We start from the raw sequence: 16,655 nt of genomic DNA, 5'->3' as shown, positions 1-16,655 counted from the left end.
TTTAAATGGGCCCCTTGCTGATATATACACACACACTTCACAATACATAGTAATGTGACTTGCCTCATGTGATTTGCCTCTGGGGGGCCCCTCGAGGCGTGGGGGCCCCCAGGCAGCCGGCTCCCCTTGCCTAATAGTAGTTACGCCCCTGATGTAAGACAGCTCCATTTTATTTTTATTTATTTTATTGTTAAATTTATATACCACCTTACATTAAAAACAATCCCAAGGCGGGATTGTTTTCATTAAAAACAACCACTTGTGCTTTCTTGTTGCAGAGGGAAGCATGGAACACAAAGCATGAACGTACCTAAAATGGATCACAACCATCAATATTTAAAGTTAATTTCACAACCATGCTATGTGCTGAGAAAGACTAGGTAAAGTTGTGCTGTTGAGTCGGTGTTGACTCCTAGCGACCACAGAGCCCTGTGGTTTTTCTGTGGTAGAATACAGGAGGGGTTTACCATTGCCATCTCCCGTACAGTATGAGATGATGCCTTTTAGCATCTTCCTATATCGCGGCTGCCCAATATAGGTGTTTCCCATTGTCTGGGAAACCCATTGTCTGGGAAACATACCAGCAGGGATTTGAACTGCCAACCTCTTGTTTCCTAGGCAAGTTACTTCCCCACTGCTCCATTAGGTGGCTTTGAGCAAGACTAGAGAGCTTAAAAATTAGCCTGCTTTCACAATGTTTCTAAACCTAACCCTCTGTCAAAAGAAATTTCAAACTAACAGTGGAGTTCTTTTATACAAAAGTGTTCAGCCACTGAAAAGTGGGATGTTTAAGGTATGAATTCATCTACTTTGGAACAGTACTCATCCACTTTACTTCCTTAGCTTTTGTACTAAAAGTTAAGATGCTTTGAGAATTAATCATAGCTGAGGGTTTGTTAGTATAGCATTTATCATTATAGGAATTAGAAAAAGAAAAAACACAGCATACCAGATCACAAAGGTTAAATGTTTCTCTTGTCTCAGAGGGGGAAAAGCTAAGCTAATATCCCAAGTATTAGGTTAAACAGTAAACATTCTTATGATTTCTGGGGGGGAGCAAATTGGGTTGCACTGAAACTGACTTGAGAGCAATGGGTGTTCTGCTTCTTGTATTTAAGTGTGCTATTGATGCAGAGTGATAGTCCTAACCAAGATACTTGGGTGTATCTACGATCACCTAATCCCACAAACTAGGTTAAAGATGATTCAGTATGTTGCTTTTCTAAGGGATCACAAAGTTGTAGGATCAAGTAGCATTGCCAGGTGGGGAAAATAGATGACTGAGGTATCTCCCAACCACCACATGCACAGGGTAACAGCGGGGCAAGACAAGTACCTTCTTGTTCACCCAGCCCTGGATTGCAGCAATTTAGCACTACAGCATAATGGCCATACAATTCTAGCCCTATTTAGGCATTGCATTGTACATGCATACAATGCCTGTACTTGTGTACATGTTTTTGAATGAATGAATGACTGTATGCGGGTTCCTTTAAAAAATTTATCCTGTGTACAGGCCCCCTCAAATGTATGGTACAGGTAGGAAGTGTACTACTCTATGTGCACGGAACATAATGTGCGAATAATAATGTGTGTGTGTACCCTGGCATCATTCCTCAGAGAGGATCATCAGTGTAAGGATCCACTGAGGGCTGCTGCATTTGAAAGACAGTCCCAGTGCTGTGTGACAGGGCAGGAGCACAATGAGAAAAACAGCACCTGGGTAGTTGTGCAATGCTACTTGCATGGAAGTAGCACTGTGCAACTTCCTGGACACTGTTTTAAGTTGTTGCACTACTGCCCTGTCATACAATGTTGTTGAGGCTGCCTTTCACCTTATGCAGCATTTTAAATCATTTGGGGTGGCAAGCTGTTTGCAGCTGAAAGAATCCATGAGGATGAAAGGTAATACTGAGCTGAAGAAGCTCTTTTCTTCCAAACCTAATAAATCTCTCCCACCCTAAATTTCAAAGTGGTCAGAGCTCTTAACAGTTCATAATATTCTGGGGGTGGAAATTTGGATTGAGAGCTATGTGATTGATGGCACAAAATTACTCCACCCTGCAAACTTAACATCTCCCTTCAGGATACTGTAAGCGGTTAGGAGCTCCAACAGGCAAACTCCTCCACTTCCTTTCCGCTGCTCTCCAATTAGTACTCAGTTGCCCTCAATATAGTGTGGAATATTCTTGCTTCAGGAGAGTATGGAGCTGAGCATGCTCAATTCTTGTAAAGCTCTCAAGGAGAGGAGAGCTGGTTTTGTGGTAGCAAGCATGACTTGTCCCCTTAAGCTAAGCAGGGTCTGCCCTGGTTGAATATGAATGGGAGACTTCATGTGTGAGCACTGTAAGATACTCAGGGGATGGAGCTGCTCTGGGAAGAGCAGAAGGTTCCAAGTTCCCTCCCGAGTATCTCCAAGATAGGGCTGAGAGCGATTCCTACCTGCAACCTTGGAGAAGCCGCTGCCAGTTTGTAGACAATACTGAGCTAGATGGACCAATGGTCTGACTCAGAATAATGGCAGCTTCCTATGTTCCTGTCTGTTTCCAGCCCCCTTTTTTTGATTCATTAAAATTTAGGACTCATGTTTTTCATAGCTACAGATGATGGCAACAATGATGTTGAAACCGTATAAGATCTATTCAAGTGTTTGGTACCTGAGTACAATGTCCAGGGGTGAGAAAAAGGTGCCAGTTAGCCCTTCCCTCCATATCCATGACTCATGCTCTAAACTCAGTGTTTGTCTAGAGCAGCAAATGCTGCATCTAGAAAGAGTTTCTCCTTGTGACTGGGAACACTGCAGAGTGCATCACTAAGGCTAGCCAGCATGCTCCTGTCTCTTTTGTATCTAGGCGTACCATACCCAGATTCTGAATGCCTCAATAGGGCCACAGTCAGTTTCCCTCTCTCTCCTCCAACCTCCATTTTTTGGTCCAGTTAAAACGCTGCAGCAGCAATGTCTCAGGTGCAAGAAATCCTGTGAAATGTAGCTGGCACTGAGGCCATAATTTCCTTGGGCTCTTTGTTGCTGGGACACTGCTGCTGCAGTGTTTAAGGCATCCTGAAGAGTGAAAGAGACGGGGAGCAAGAGAGACCTTGTCATTGTGCCACTGCTGGCCCTATCCTGGTATGTTTGGGAAAAGGGAAAATGTGGGGGGAGGGGTAGATGGGTTCTGTGGATTCACAGGGGTTGGGAGACCCATATCACCTAATCCACTTGCTTTTTGTGATTCTTCCTTGAAAGCATTAAAAAAAACCTCAAGGTGTGAAATTTTGTGTGTGCTCTAAGGCAAGATCACAAAAAGTGAGCAGAAGTTGAGATGAGTCAAGGGGAGTAATCAACAGTTTAATCAATAGCCAAACTATTAATCAATAGTTTAAAACCTAGAGAGAAGCTGTGTCATTAGAAAAAAAATTAGATGTACATCCAAATGAAATCTGAGTTAACCTAGAAAAAACTTCAGAGACCCATCCAAAGGATGCACAGTAACATATAGTTTTCTGCAGCTCCAGACAGTGGGACTTTAGCATGGAAATAATGGGATATAACTAGGTATCCTCCCCAAGTACAAACTCTTAATTTTATAAAAAATATATAGCTGAGTGCATTTTATATCATTTTTCAAGTTCAGCATGACCACCAGTCAAACAGAAATTGGAAAACAGTTACAAAACTACCAAAATTATTGGAAAATTGAATTTGAAAAGCCAAGTAAAGTTTTCTTAGCACTTGGATGCTTCTTCCCCCTTAATTAAAGATCTTTACAAGAGTGCTTATAAAAAAAGTTAACACAGTAATTTTAAAACGGAAATTGAATGCAAGTATATTTGTGAGACAGAGGAAATAAACAACCCATTTTAAAATTACAGAGAGTCCCTGGGGTGTTTCATAAGCACAGAAGTAGCAGGCGTTATGAAATTAACCCAGAAAAGGAAGAAAGCAAGCCAAGCCAAGCCAGCAGTAGCACCTTATACCGCTGCATTAGAACAGTCATTTCTAAAGCTTCAGATCTCCCATCTATCTCCTCTCAAAACCCACAACATATTCATGGACACAAATAGACTGAAAAGGTGAACTCTCTCATTGAAGGCCAAATACTGCATCAGCAGTTTCAACTGATTTAAAAAGAATTGCCAGAAGGCAAGCTGAAACACTTCTATAAAGCACAAGCTGAACATCCCTTTGAAGCTGCAGCCTTGGAACATTCTTCACTTCTGAAAGAAAGTTCCAGTAATTTAAGGCTGTAATCCTAGTACACATATCCGAGAGTAAGCCACATTGAACACAGTGGGACTCACTTCTGTCTAAACATGCATAAAGCTGAGCTGTAATTCTTCAAATACTAGTCTAAGCCACAAGGCCAATGTGGAAATGAAGACTCCAATCAGTCTTGAGTACAAGGCAAACAAACTTTAGTATCAATTTATATTTCTTCTTTTCTCCTGAAAGGTTAGTTCTCTAATTTATGTCCCATGTTGCTATCTTTGGTATATGGTATTTTTTTAAATTAAAAAAAACACCCCATTATAACTATTGATATTGTAATCAAATAAATCTGTGTCCTCTTTGGCACAGTCTACTTTAATCAGTCCTGCTTTCTGTTTGTGGCATGCCCTAATCTTAATTGTACAGATTAAGTGGTAAAGGTAAAGTTGTGCCCTCGAGTCATTGTCAGCTCCTGGTGACCACAGTGCCATTTGGTTGTCTTTGGTAGAATGCAGGAGGGATTTACCATTGCCTCCTCTCACACAGTGTGAGATGATGCCTTTCAGCATCTTCCTATATCGCTGCTGCCCTATATAGGCGTTTCCCATTGTCTGGGAAACATACCAGCGGGGATTCAAAACATAACTGGTAGGGAACTATAATATGTGAAGATCCAGTTTTAGGTCAGGGCATTTTAGCATTTTATTACTTCTGCCCCCCTTTCAGCCATAGGTTTTGGCTCCGTTCAGACATAATGCAACACTATGGTTTGTTAAGCTAAACCATGATTTTGTGTTATGTCTGAATGCAAGTCTACTCATAAATCATAGTTTGTTTAGTGCTAACAAGCCAGTATCTGAAGCTATGGGTTGAAGTTGTGGTGCAAGCCACAGTTAGTGCTGCAAACTAATTCTGCATTATGTTTGAATATATAAACTACAGATAGAACCACTGTTCTGCTTCAAGAATTCTGCCTCATGATGGCGACAAGACCTGATGAAGCTGAGTCCTGAGCAGATGTGAAACAAAAGCAGACAAGCATATTTTAGACAAGCATGTCTAAAATATGGTTTATCTGCTGTATGAATGGAAGCTGAAGACATGGTTTAGGTTCTTAACTAGCACAACCATGGTTTACTATTACATTTGAACTGAGCCTCTGTAATTTGTGTTTGTAATAAAAGACTCATCAGCCACTGAGGATCATGGTTGGAGGGTGGTGGGCCAAGCTTCCACTACTTAATCCCCAAAGGGGGCTGCTGGCAATGTTGCCATCATTCCTTTCAGATCCTCTTCCTGATTGACAACGGGGAGCGGGGAGCACGTGATTCTTCTTGGGGAGCTTGATTTGGCTCAAATTTAGTGTGTGCGCGTGCCATACATGTGTGGCCACACACACGCCATACTTGCAACTATATAACTATGCCAATGCATGTTCCTCTGTGTTGATATTAATTGTGGGACTGGTTTGTGTGCTGCTTCTTGCATAGGAGGTTATATGAGGAATTAATCAGCTCCCAACAACTGAAATAAATGAACCAAAGTTCCAGCTTGGTTATGAAACTGACAAATCATTGCTACAGTTATCAAATACTATAAATGGTAGTGCACAGTTATTGCATACAAACCAAACATGGCAGGGGTGAGGGGAATTGTCAAGCTGACTTGAGGATCAGCTAACTGATGTGAAATATTTTAAATGACAAAGCTGAGGAAGTGAAGAACTGGAAGAAGTCAGTAGTTCAGTATACTCACCTATTAAGGCTGTCATAAAACGATTCATGGAAAGAGGTTCTAAGTACATTGGCCCTTCATAGCCGGACTCCAGCTCACTCCTCACATAATCCCTGATGAACATAATGAAACATATTAAGACTTATTGTTCAGAGGCAATTAAGAATTTACCTGTATATGAATCAAGGCTTCTATTCTGTATAGATTTTGTGGGTCAGTCTGCAAAAACTGAGTAACAGAAGTTCATTTTGTTTTGCCAAAATACACTCAAGGCTCATAGTGCTTTTTATGGATATTTCCTTATATATTTTATCTGCTGCATTTTTTCTTCCTTCTTTAGTTCTGTAGTACTTTGTGTAAAGTCATTGAAGGCTGCTTCACACAAGACATTTTCCCTTAACATGGAACAACACAAAATTAACTAGAAAAGAAAAAGAGCCCTGCTGGATCAGGCCAAGGCCAATCTACTACAACATCCTGTTTCTTACAGTGACCAACCTTGTAGAGGACACACCCTGATACTCGCTTTCTATCTAGGCCTCAAGAAGTGTGGAAGGGTCATTTCCCTCCCACATTCCCTTGAGCATTTCAGGCCTTTGGTCTGTCCCTTCCTGGGGAACTAAACCATATGCCTGCTCTCCTCTCCATCTATGAACCTCTTGTAACTCCCCTGACAACAGTCCCCACCCCCAGCCCCTGAATGCAGATCCTGAGAGCTAAGTCTCATCCAGCGAGATTTCCATATTGTTGCACTGTGCTTTGCCTGCGTTTTGCTAGACAACATCATATGCTTTGTCCTCCCAAGGATGCAGCTCAATGACTTCAGTGTGTTTATGTGATACCTGCTGTGCTGGTCTTCCCAACATCTCCCTGATGGTTCCCACCATCTCCCAGCTGGATCAGCCAGGATGTGTCTCGAGTGCCACTATTATAGGGTCGGGATCCCAATAAGTGTATATGTCAAGCTGAGATTTTATTTTGTACAAAATGTATAGAACATCATTTAGGATATTTGTACAATTATTTTGCCAGAAGTATGTACAGGTAATGTAGTGGCTAAGTGACTGAGTTACAGGTCAGGAAGTCCCAAGTTTCTCATTTCCAGCACGAATTCATTAGGTAGCCTTATTCTCTCTCAGTGTCAGTCTCCTATATGTGATATGGGGACAATAATACTTAGCTTACAGATCTGTTATAAGGATTTCAATGAAAGAACACACCAAAGGTGCTGCACAAATATTAAGTATTATATTTTTGGAAACCACTGCTGTTATCAGACACGATGGCAAAATAAAACATACCCTTGTTTTCAGACATGACAGTATAAACATTTTGAACACCATGTGGGCATAAATATATGTAGGGAAAGCATTCTAAGTCAAGCAAACCTAGAATCCTATGTCAAGCAGACCTTGTCTTTGAACTATAAACTGAATGATGTTTTGCGCTTACTTATGTCTAAAAACTGAAATCTGCAGCTATACAAACTGTAGCGGATTAAAGCCTTTGTCTTAAAGCTAGCTCACATGAGGGAAAGAGAATGTCGAGTCATCTCTGCTGAGCTGCCTGAGTAGGCTTCTCATAAAACTATTTTGTATTACCGGTAAATTAAAAATGCTGCCACCAATCACCCTAAACTTGCAGAGAACTGGATCAGTGGATTATGTGCTGTAATCCAAGGTCCTTTTGTAACTGGGTACTGGATAAAACTTTCCACATGTAAGCTTACACGGGATGAGAAAAACTGTTAGCTGCTGAGCTCCTGAAAAGGTGTTTGCACCAGAGAAACCCCCCTTCTTCTTCTGAGTTCAAAACTCACTCTGAGAGGCTTGTAAAAAGTAAAACACACACACACACACACACAGAGAAAAAATTTTTATTCAAAGGCTACAAAAATAGGTAGCTTTTAAGAATGCTGAAATTGTTACAGGGTCTTTTTTCTTTTTCTTTGAAGGATAGGAAGAAAAATGTTTAGAATCATTTCTGCATCTTTTAGCATAGAAGTTTTCAATGGTGTGAAGACGCTCCTGTAATCCAACCTAAACAACTATTGAAATCTTTGGGGCCCAAACAATCCACATGTCCTGCACAACCAAAACTTAAGGCTATTTGCCAACAACTTGCTTAGTTCAAAAGATAGGAAGATTGTTTTTCCAACTGGTTTAGATTGTTAACTATACTTTTTGAATGACCTGTGATATTTAAATGCTAGTTTTCTTGAAATAAAATGTATTTTGTTCTTTTTACATCAAATCAGTCTATTCTAAATGACGTACAGGAGCAACAATGTGCTGAAGCCGGAAGCCTCAATTAATTCAAACCCCAACTTAGTTGTTGACTTCACTGGGTGGCCTTGGGCATGTTGAATGATTGGGCCTTCTTTCTCCAACTTGCTAGGCTCAGAGCTTTTTCTGAGGATGAACAACTAAAGACTCCAAAGCACTATTATGCACATTTTCTGCCTGGTCCTACAACATTCTTACTATGGTTAGTGGGATTTACTTCCTGATAAGAATGTTTAGGAGTGCAGCTGTATTGTGCAAATAAATGTCTTTGCTGCAGTTTACCAATTTCTATAAACAGCAACAGATCCTTTTGTTTGCCACGATGATTGAAAGACACACCAGAAGTGTTATAAAGGAAAAAAATCAACTCAATTAACATAATTGCATCTTATCATTTTAGATTCCCTAGAGTGAATAAATCCTATTGAATCCTAATTTCAGTCAGCAGAGAGAGCTGTAGAGCTGGAAATAGAACATAAAAAGCAAATATGGAAAGACACTCAGAACCTGCCACACTTTTCTCTCCTTTTCCCAGAGAAACCTGTCTTCTAAGTTTGGATAAATAGGACACATGGTTTGGCTTTTTCTGCCTGTTAGATTAAATTCTATCCAGGTTGAAACTTACTTACTTATTTATTAAACTTCTATACCGCCCAAACTTTCATCTCTGGGCAGTTAACATAAAACAATTAAAATGCATATAAAAAAATTAAAACAATGCAACAATTTAAAATCAGCCATAAAATTAAAAACAGACAGTTTTTTAAAGCTGGGAATGCTTGGGTGAAAAAATGGGTGTTCAGGTGTTTTTTAAAAATTGCCAGAGAAGGGGAGGATCGTATCTCAGCAGGGAGCGCATTGAACAGATTACTTATAGTTCTGTGGTATTTTTTGCCTACTGGTCTTTCTCCTCCACTCCCTGCCCTAAGGAAAAGCATTGGTGAAAGCATAACATTCAACTGGGAACTGGAATTCTGAGCAGAGCAGTAGTATGAATACACACAGGCTTGAAGCTGCTTAATGTTTTCTCCATCAGCTGTTTGTCAACTCAAAGTCACTCCCCAGCTGCTTTTCCATCCGTGGCCCCCACAGGTGAGAAAACAGCTTTGCAAATGATTCTGAGCTGCCAAACTGCTGGCAGAAAAAGGCACCCCCTACACACATACACTGCCTCAAATGTGAGTTTTGCCTTGGGGGAAAAAGAAAAGTCAGTAAAAAGAATCAGGCACGTTCTTGATGCATCATGCACAGGAATGTGCAGTTTGGCCCTAATTCCTCAAAGCAGAATGTGAAGTTTATAACCTCTGCATGCAAAAACAGCAATTCAGCGACTAACGCAAAGCACTGACTGCATAACTAGCACATCAAGTGAGAGAGAAAATCTATATTGGTGTTTGGAATTCATGATTTGTTTGTGCAGATCTCTTTCTGGTTCATTTATATTGCACAGTCTTACATTTTATTCCACTGGTACTCTTCAATTTAAGCTTTTGCCAGTCATAAGCGAGGGTGGGTGTGGGTGGGCAGGATACTCTAGCTGCAAGTCTTACTGGATAACAAATCCCTCTCTTTTAGTCCCTGTGAAGTATTTATCTTTTGAGTTATGAAACTGAGATATGTGCAAACATTAAGTACTTTAAATGCTCTCCTGTGTACCTGTCACAGGTTTGCTAGTTCACTGCAGGTTTTTAAGTGTTACAAATATGCACAAGTGATGCTGAAGTGGCTCTCTTTAGACTACAATCTGCAATTAAAATGCATGAGGCAAAGAATCTAAAGGACCAATTCTGGTAGTACTTTGTCCTTCACCCTTCATCTTTGTTGCACACAATCTCTTTGTTTTCCTCTTGCAAATGTAAGTGCTCTGCTATTCTGGGAAACTGTCCATTTTATATAGTAAAGAAATGTTCCAGCAAAAATAAATAAAAAATCTCTATTTGCACACACATGCAAAATACAGGTGGTCCTTATTACCCATGGTCTCACGGGTACTAGGTTTCACATACCTGTGGTTGGGCCAGTTTCTTTATTCTTAGGTTTTGTTATGGTTGGTTTTTGTTTGTTTGTTTGTAAAGGCAAAATTCACCTATCTGTGATGCCTGGGTGGCCAATAACATAACAGATCCTCACACAGATAATCAATTTTGAAAAGCTAAACTATGTTTAAAACAAAGGATACAGTTATACAGCACATTTCAGCCTACATGTATGCATTCTTGCATATGCAAAAGGAGTCTTCAAATGCTAACAAAGATACATTGTAGTCAACTGTCGTAATACACTGCAATTCTCTAGCTTCATCACATCATGCAGCTGACATCTGATGATGAGCCTTCTCAGTTAATGGCAAATCTCCGCAGAACCCCTTTCTAATTTCCAGATGATTACTGACATCTTAGAACCACATGTCAAATTATCTGTAATAACACAATAGTACTCATTACATTTTTCCATACTGTGCTGCTTGAATAGCCTGTTTGAGGGCTACAAACAGTACCCTACGATGTGATTTGGAACTGTAGGCTTGCATTCTCCATCTTGGCTCGGAGCTCCCGGGACGGTGAACTCTGCACATGCCCATATTTGGCAAAACTCTCAAGTTAGTTGCTTAGCACAAGCAAACCTCATGCCATAGATTAGGACATGGGCGTCTGGAGATGGGGGTCAAGGGGAGGCAGTCGTTCCCTCCACCCCCGGATTGAACCAGTGCAATTTAATTCAAGTAAATAGGTAGAGGATTGCAGTCTTTGCACACACACACCCCACAAAGGTTCTGCAGGTGCTCATGGGTAAGATTATAACCAAGTCTCACAATTTATATCCCTACTAGTGTTTTTAAGCCCGTTGGATAACGGGTGCTAGTGGAGCTGTGCGCTCCGGACCCCCGCTGCCATTCCCCCTCCCGCCACCCACTGCCGGCCATGGCTCCGGCCGGGCCCGCCACCCACCGCCGCCCGCGGCTCCGGCCGGGCCCGCCACCCACCGTTGCCCGCGGCTCCGGCCGGGCCCACTGCTGCCCGGGCCCACCGCCTCGTCCGGCGGCCATGGTGGGCGGCCAGAAGCGGCCGCCCAGAAGAAGCTGGGTAAGCGGCGGCGCGGCCAGGCCTCGGCCATGGCTCCGCCACGCCGCCGCCTCGGCCAGTGTCCCCCGCCGCTGCTTACCCGGCTTCTTCGGGGCGGCCGCTTCTGGCCGCCCAAGATGGCCGCCGGGTGCTGGCGGTCGTGTCCCCCTGGCTCTGTTCTGGGCATGCGCTTCACGCATGCCCAGAACAGGCCAGGGAGGCACGAACGCACGCTTGGTGTCCGTCCACGGACGGACACCAAGCGTTTTATTAGAGAGGATATCTTAACCACAAAACTGTCTATACTCTCCTGTTTTAATGATCACTGCAATGTACGCAAAGTGCTTTTTAACATTTAAAATACATTATATAAAGTCCTATGTATTTTCAGGAAAAACTGTGCTATAGTTACATTGCTAGAGCTGAGCAAAGTTATCAAAGAAAGCCATTAAGAATGCATTCAGTACAATAGGAGCTGAAATGCAACAATAATTAGCTAAGTGATAGCCTTGTTTATTAAATTGCTATTAAGGAGTACTGGAAGAAATAAAGATTTAATAAAAACACTGTATGGCTTGCTTACATTGCTTCATTAACATTTGTTCCATTCTCTTATGCCAAACAGGTCGTTGAATAACCTCATGGAAATATACTGTACTGAAAGTGAGTCAGAATCAATGCATACAGTACCACATCCAGAGATGCACCAAAAGCATCTTTGGGCACAATCCTTTTGCATTCACATAAGTATACATGGCTAACAGAGTGGGAGCAGTGCCAGGCTCCTGCTCATTTCCCAGAGATAACGGGGTGTTGGGGGGTAGGGTGGAAAGCTTGGTCTACCTTCCTCCCTATATCATCCCATGACCTCTTGGAAGTGAATGAGGCCTCACTGCCTTCCTCATTCACTGGTTGATAATTAGACCCCTGGTCTACACAGACTATAGCCTGTCCATTCAGATTGCTGGTCTATGATTGTATGGGATCCACACACACTGAGCAGAGTGTGGCAAGAGAATAAGGAACTGCACACAGGATCTGTATCAGAATAGGCATATCTGACTTCTCCTAACTGGGTCCAGGATACATTAGAGAGCATGAATGCTCCTTGCATTCACATGTTTTACTGTTTTACTGATTTTAAGGTTTTAAATGTAATTTTTAAAATGTAGTTTTATTGTATTTTAACTTTTGTAAACCACCTTGGGATATCTGATGAAAGGTGGCATAAAAATTGAATAAATAAATAAAAATGTACTGCTTCAGGAGCTGACTATGCCCCGCTCCCTCATATAATATATGAACTCTACCTATTTACTTGAATTAAATGGCACTGGTTCAATCTGCGGGTGGGGGGATTGCCTCCCCTTTACCTCCCTCTCCAGACGCCCATGTCCTAACCTATGGCATGAGGTTTGCTTGTGCTAAGCGACCAATTTGAGAGTTTTCCCAAATATGGGCATGTGCAGAGTTCACGGTCCCATGAGTTCAGAGCCAAGATGAAGACTGCAAGCCTGCAGTTGTAAATCACATCATAGGCTACTGTTTGTAGCCCCCAATACAGGGTATTCTAGCAACACAGTATGGAAAAAATATAATGAGAACTATCGTATTATTACAGATAATTTGACAAGTTACCCCTGCTAACATGGTGATGCTCTTTATTTTGCAGGGAGAGAGTAACTGGCCCTATCCACCCCCAGCACAGTACCTCCAGTGACTGTTACTGGTGTATATCTTATGGGGTTTTGTTTTTTGTTTTAGATTGTGAGCCCTTTGGGGCCAGGGATTAATCTTATTTATTTATTATTTCTCTGTGTAAACCATCCTGAACCATTTTTGGAAGGGCGGTATAGAAATCGAATGAATGAATGAATGAATAAATGAAGTATATAATGGAGTAATAATAGTAGAAGGAGAAGAAGCCAAATGTGATAAGATACAGAATATTTGAGACTATATCGGTCAAGAAAAGCTTTGAGAAAGTGATAAATGTAAAGAGAAGGAGATGGTTTGATGGACAGATGAGAAAGGATAGCACTGAGGCAGGAGGAGGAAATGGCAATCAACCAATCAACAAATGGCAATCAACCAATTGTGCCTCACATGATATAGTAAGAACAAAAAAAGGGAAACAGGTTGATTTAACTGGAGTTGGGACTATGACTTCGAAACAGATGAATTAATAAGGGTGTTTGATATAGCAATAGATAGTTTTAAAAGAGTTCTTTTCAGACTGAACAAAACAGAAGAACAAAATGACAGGAGAAAAGGTTTGGCAGAGATAAGATTTTAACAGTAAAGATGAGGAAAAACCAGAGCATAATGAGAACTGAAAAGAGTATGTTCTGGATGCTGAAAAAGAAAAAGAGGAATTTGTAATGGCCTGAATTGGGGGGTTGGGGCGGGAAGGTTAGAGACAACCTGTGCTCATAATGGTGAGCACAGGGTGTTCACCAAACAGAAAATCAAGGCGAGAAGATTTGGACAGAAAGGTAGACAAGACACATTTTCTGTCACAATACATTAGAGATCAAAGAGAGAATTGCAGGTACACATTTGGAAAGAACAATAGATTTATGACTTAATTTACACAGAAGCATACCTAAAATAGAATAGAATAGAATAGAATAGAATAGAATAGAATAGAATAGAATAGAATAGAATAGAATAGAATAGAATAGGAAAGTAAGGAAAAGATAATTTCTTGCAACCTCAGAAAGGACTGCACAACTGATAGAGATGGCATGATTATAGTGAACATTTATGTATGGTCCAGGCCTGCTCAACTTAGGCCATCCCAGCTGTTTTTGGACTACAACTCCGATAATCTCCAGCCACAGTAGCCAATAGCCAGGAATTATGGGAGTTGTAGGCCAACATCTGCAGGAGGGCCGAAGTTGAGCAGGCCTGGTATACATACGTAAACATGGACAAGAAAGGCTTTGTTGGAACAGAAGAGGCCCAAGCAAACAGGATAAAAAAGCATTTAAGAACATAAACCCAGACACTGAGTATAGGTCACAAAGCTAGGGAGTTTAGAGTGTCAAGAAACAGAAATGGGCCAAGAGTTTCAATAGGATAGACCAGGAGATTGTGAGCCAAGAGTTAGGTTTGATTATCCAATAAATTAAAAAACCTCTCAATTTCATTCAGAAATGTTTATTTAAATCCTGACAACCTAATTCTTGCAAATTCCTTTTTTACGTATCTCTGTTCATTTGCTCTTCTTTCTCAAACGTAAAAAGCCTTTGCTCGAAGAAAAATCTTATTGGCTTTAGGAAGCTAGCATACCACCTTCTAGATATCATTTTAATACATGAATTTGCCACCACAGAACCCTGAAAAGTACAGGCTCCAATTCTACATTTCTCATGTTTCTCACACCATTTCCTAATATGTTTTCTCCGCTTCAAACCAAAGCCTGACCTACAACAGAACTCTTATTCCTCATTAAATATATGCACATTGGAATCTTACTCTCCCCAGTTCTCCATTCTCAGATATCTAATGCCTGACTTTTTGCTTCAAAGTCTATACAATCCTAATCTGAACAATCAATTTGTAAAGACATCAGTTTGGACAATAACTGCCACAGACATTATGCTTTACATGCTGGCTGTCTTCCTAGCTCTCCCTCCCATTTTTGTCCACTATCAAGTCAATCAGCAGGCTGAAAAGCTGAATCATTCTTTGGCCTCCAGTACTGCTTAGAGCCACATCAGTAGGATAGTTGCTGAAGGTGGCTTTGGAAATATACTTAACATGTTTGAAAATGCTAACGTGAAAGGGTTATCTTGACATCTTGGGAATAGAAAAGTGCTCCCTTTTTACAGGTCTAGACAAGAATAAAGGACTTATTACAGGCCAATAGAGGATTATTTTTCAGGACTGATCAAACTACCACTGAAGACCACAGAAATGCTTTGCATTCGTTCACTGGGAAATGTAGATAAAATATGGATAATGTAACACATGACCAATCCTTTCCCTTTCAAAAAGTTATATCATATATTTAATTCTCTTGGGACATGCACGCCCAGGATTTCGCAGCGGAACTCTCATGACACGCTGTGAGAGTTCCGAAGTGAGTACTGAGGAGGATGGGGGAGAGGAAGGCGCCGGCCAGCCGGCTGGGGAGAGAGAAGGGCGGCGGCCGGCCGCGGGGAGAGAAAGGCAGAGGCGGGCCGCGGGCGGGGGGAGAGAAAGGCGGAGAAGGCAGCAGGCGGACTGGGCAAGGAAAAACGGCGGTGGCGGAGCCTTTCTTGGCCGCTCCCTGCGGCTCTGTGTGTGGGGAGGAACGGGAGGGGAGGCAGGCTGGAGAGCGTGGGCCGGAGGAAAGGGGATGAGAGGAGAGACCGGGGCAGCAGGAAGAGGGAGGGGGAATAGCCGGCCCCAAAGCGCAGCACAGATGCTCTGTGCGGGGTTCGCTAGTTTTAAATATTTTATTTTATTTACTTTCATGTATTTGTTTCAGTTGTTGGCAATCACAAAATGCAGAACAAAATAAATAAAAAATCAAGCAAGCAGTAAAAGAAAATGCATAAAAATAAGTCCTACAAAAGTTACTGTACAATGTCAATCTATGCTCAACAGCAAATATAACAATTATAATCTACAGCACGTGAAGCAAAATATTTTTGCTGTTGCTTTGAAGTCAAGACAAAAGTTGCCATAGTATGAGAAATCTCACTGCTACTGGACTCAGGGTGGGTGGGAAGACTCATTTCTGTTCTTAATCTTGCAGCAGTTGCTATAGAAATCAATTCTAAACATTCTCATAGATACAGCTGAAGAAGATGTTCCACTGGTCCCGTTCAGGTAAAACAACTGAATTATGATTTAACACTATCACAACAATTCGCAGTAAGCCCTGGGCTGGTGTGCTCCCTCTGCCACACAAAAGGAGGAAAGGGAAAGCTTCTGCTTTCCTTTAAAAAATAAACTAACTACAGAAACTAACTACAATTATCTGTTGTTCTGAACTTGAGAAACCATGGTTAATTAACAAACCAGGACATCAAGTCATGGCTTAAGCCTAGTTTGTTTTAACTAACCACAGTTAGGACAAACCAGTTCCCTGAGTTCAGACAAAATTCAAACCAGAGGTCCCTTCACCTCTGGTTTCGCTAACCGAAACCAGTTAAAGGAAAAAGTGGACCCATGGTTTTCCTCCCCAAACTCTATTTGCCACTTTCAATTATCTCTAATTTTGTGGCCCTCACCTCCAGTTCGCCTGTGCCAGCATTACATTCAAATGCTGGCAAACAGCTTCACCCTCTGAAACTGGAGTTAAGGGAGGAAGCTCCTCCTTCAACTCCAGCCTGATTGGCTATGCGAGCTGTCTTGTCAAGAAGGAAACCTGCA

At 41.6% G+C, this 16,655-nt stretch overlaps 1 protein-coding gene across 1 annotated transcript in view; it reads right to left on the bottom strand.

Annotated features, from left to right (window-relative positions):
• Positions 1-16,655, bottom strand: part of RNF145 (ring finger protein 145) — a 104,510-nt gene that overhangs the window by 36,611 nt on the left and 51,244 nt on the right. The window contains exon 4 of the mRNA XM_053297539.1: positions 5,963-6,054. Within this exon, the coding sequence (XP_053153514.1) occupies positions 5,963-6,054 (92 nt within the window). The remainder of the gene's footprint in view (positions 1-5,962; positions 6,055-16,655) is intronic.

This window comes from Hemicordylus capensis, chromosome 2 (genome assembly GCF_027244095.1).
Source record: "Hemicordylus capensis ecotype Gifberg chromosome 2, rHemCap1.1.pri, whole genome shotgun sequence".
Lineage (NCBI taxonomy): Eukaryota > Metazoa > Chordata > Lepidosauria > Squamata > Cordylidae > Hemicordylus > Hemicordylus capensis.
This window is presented reverse-complemented; position numbering and strand designations above follow the sequence as displayed.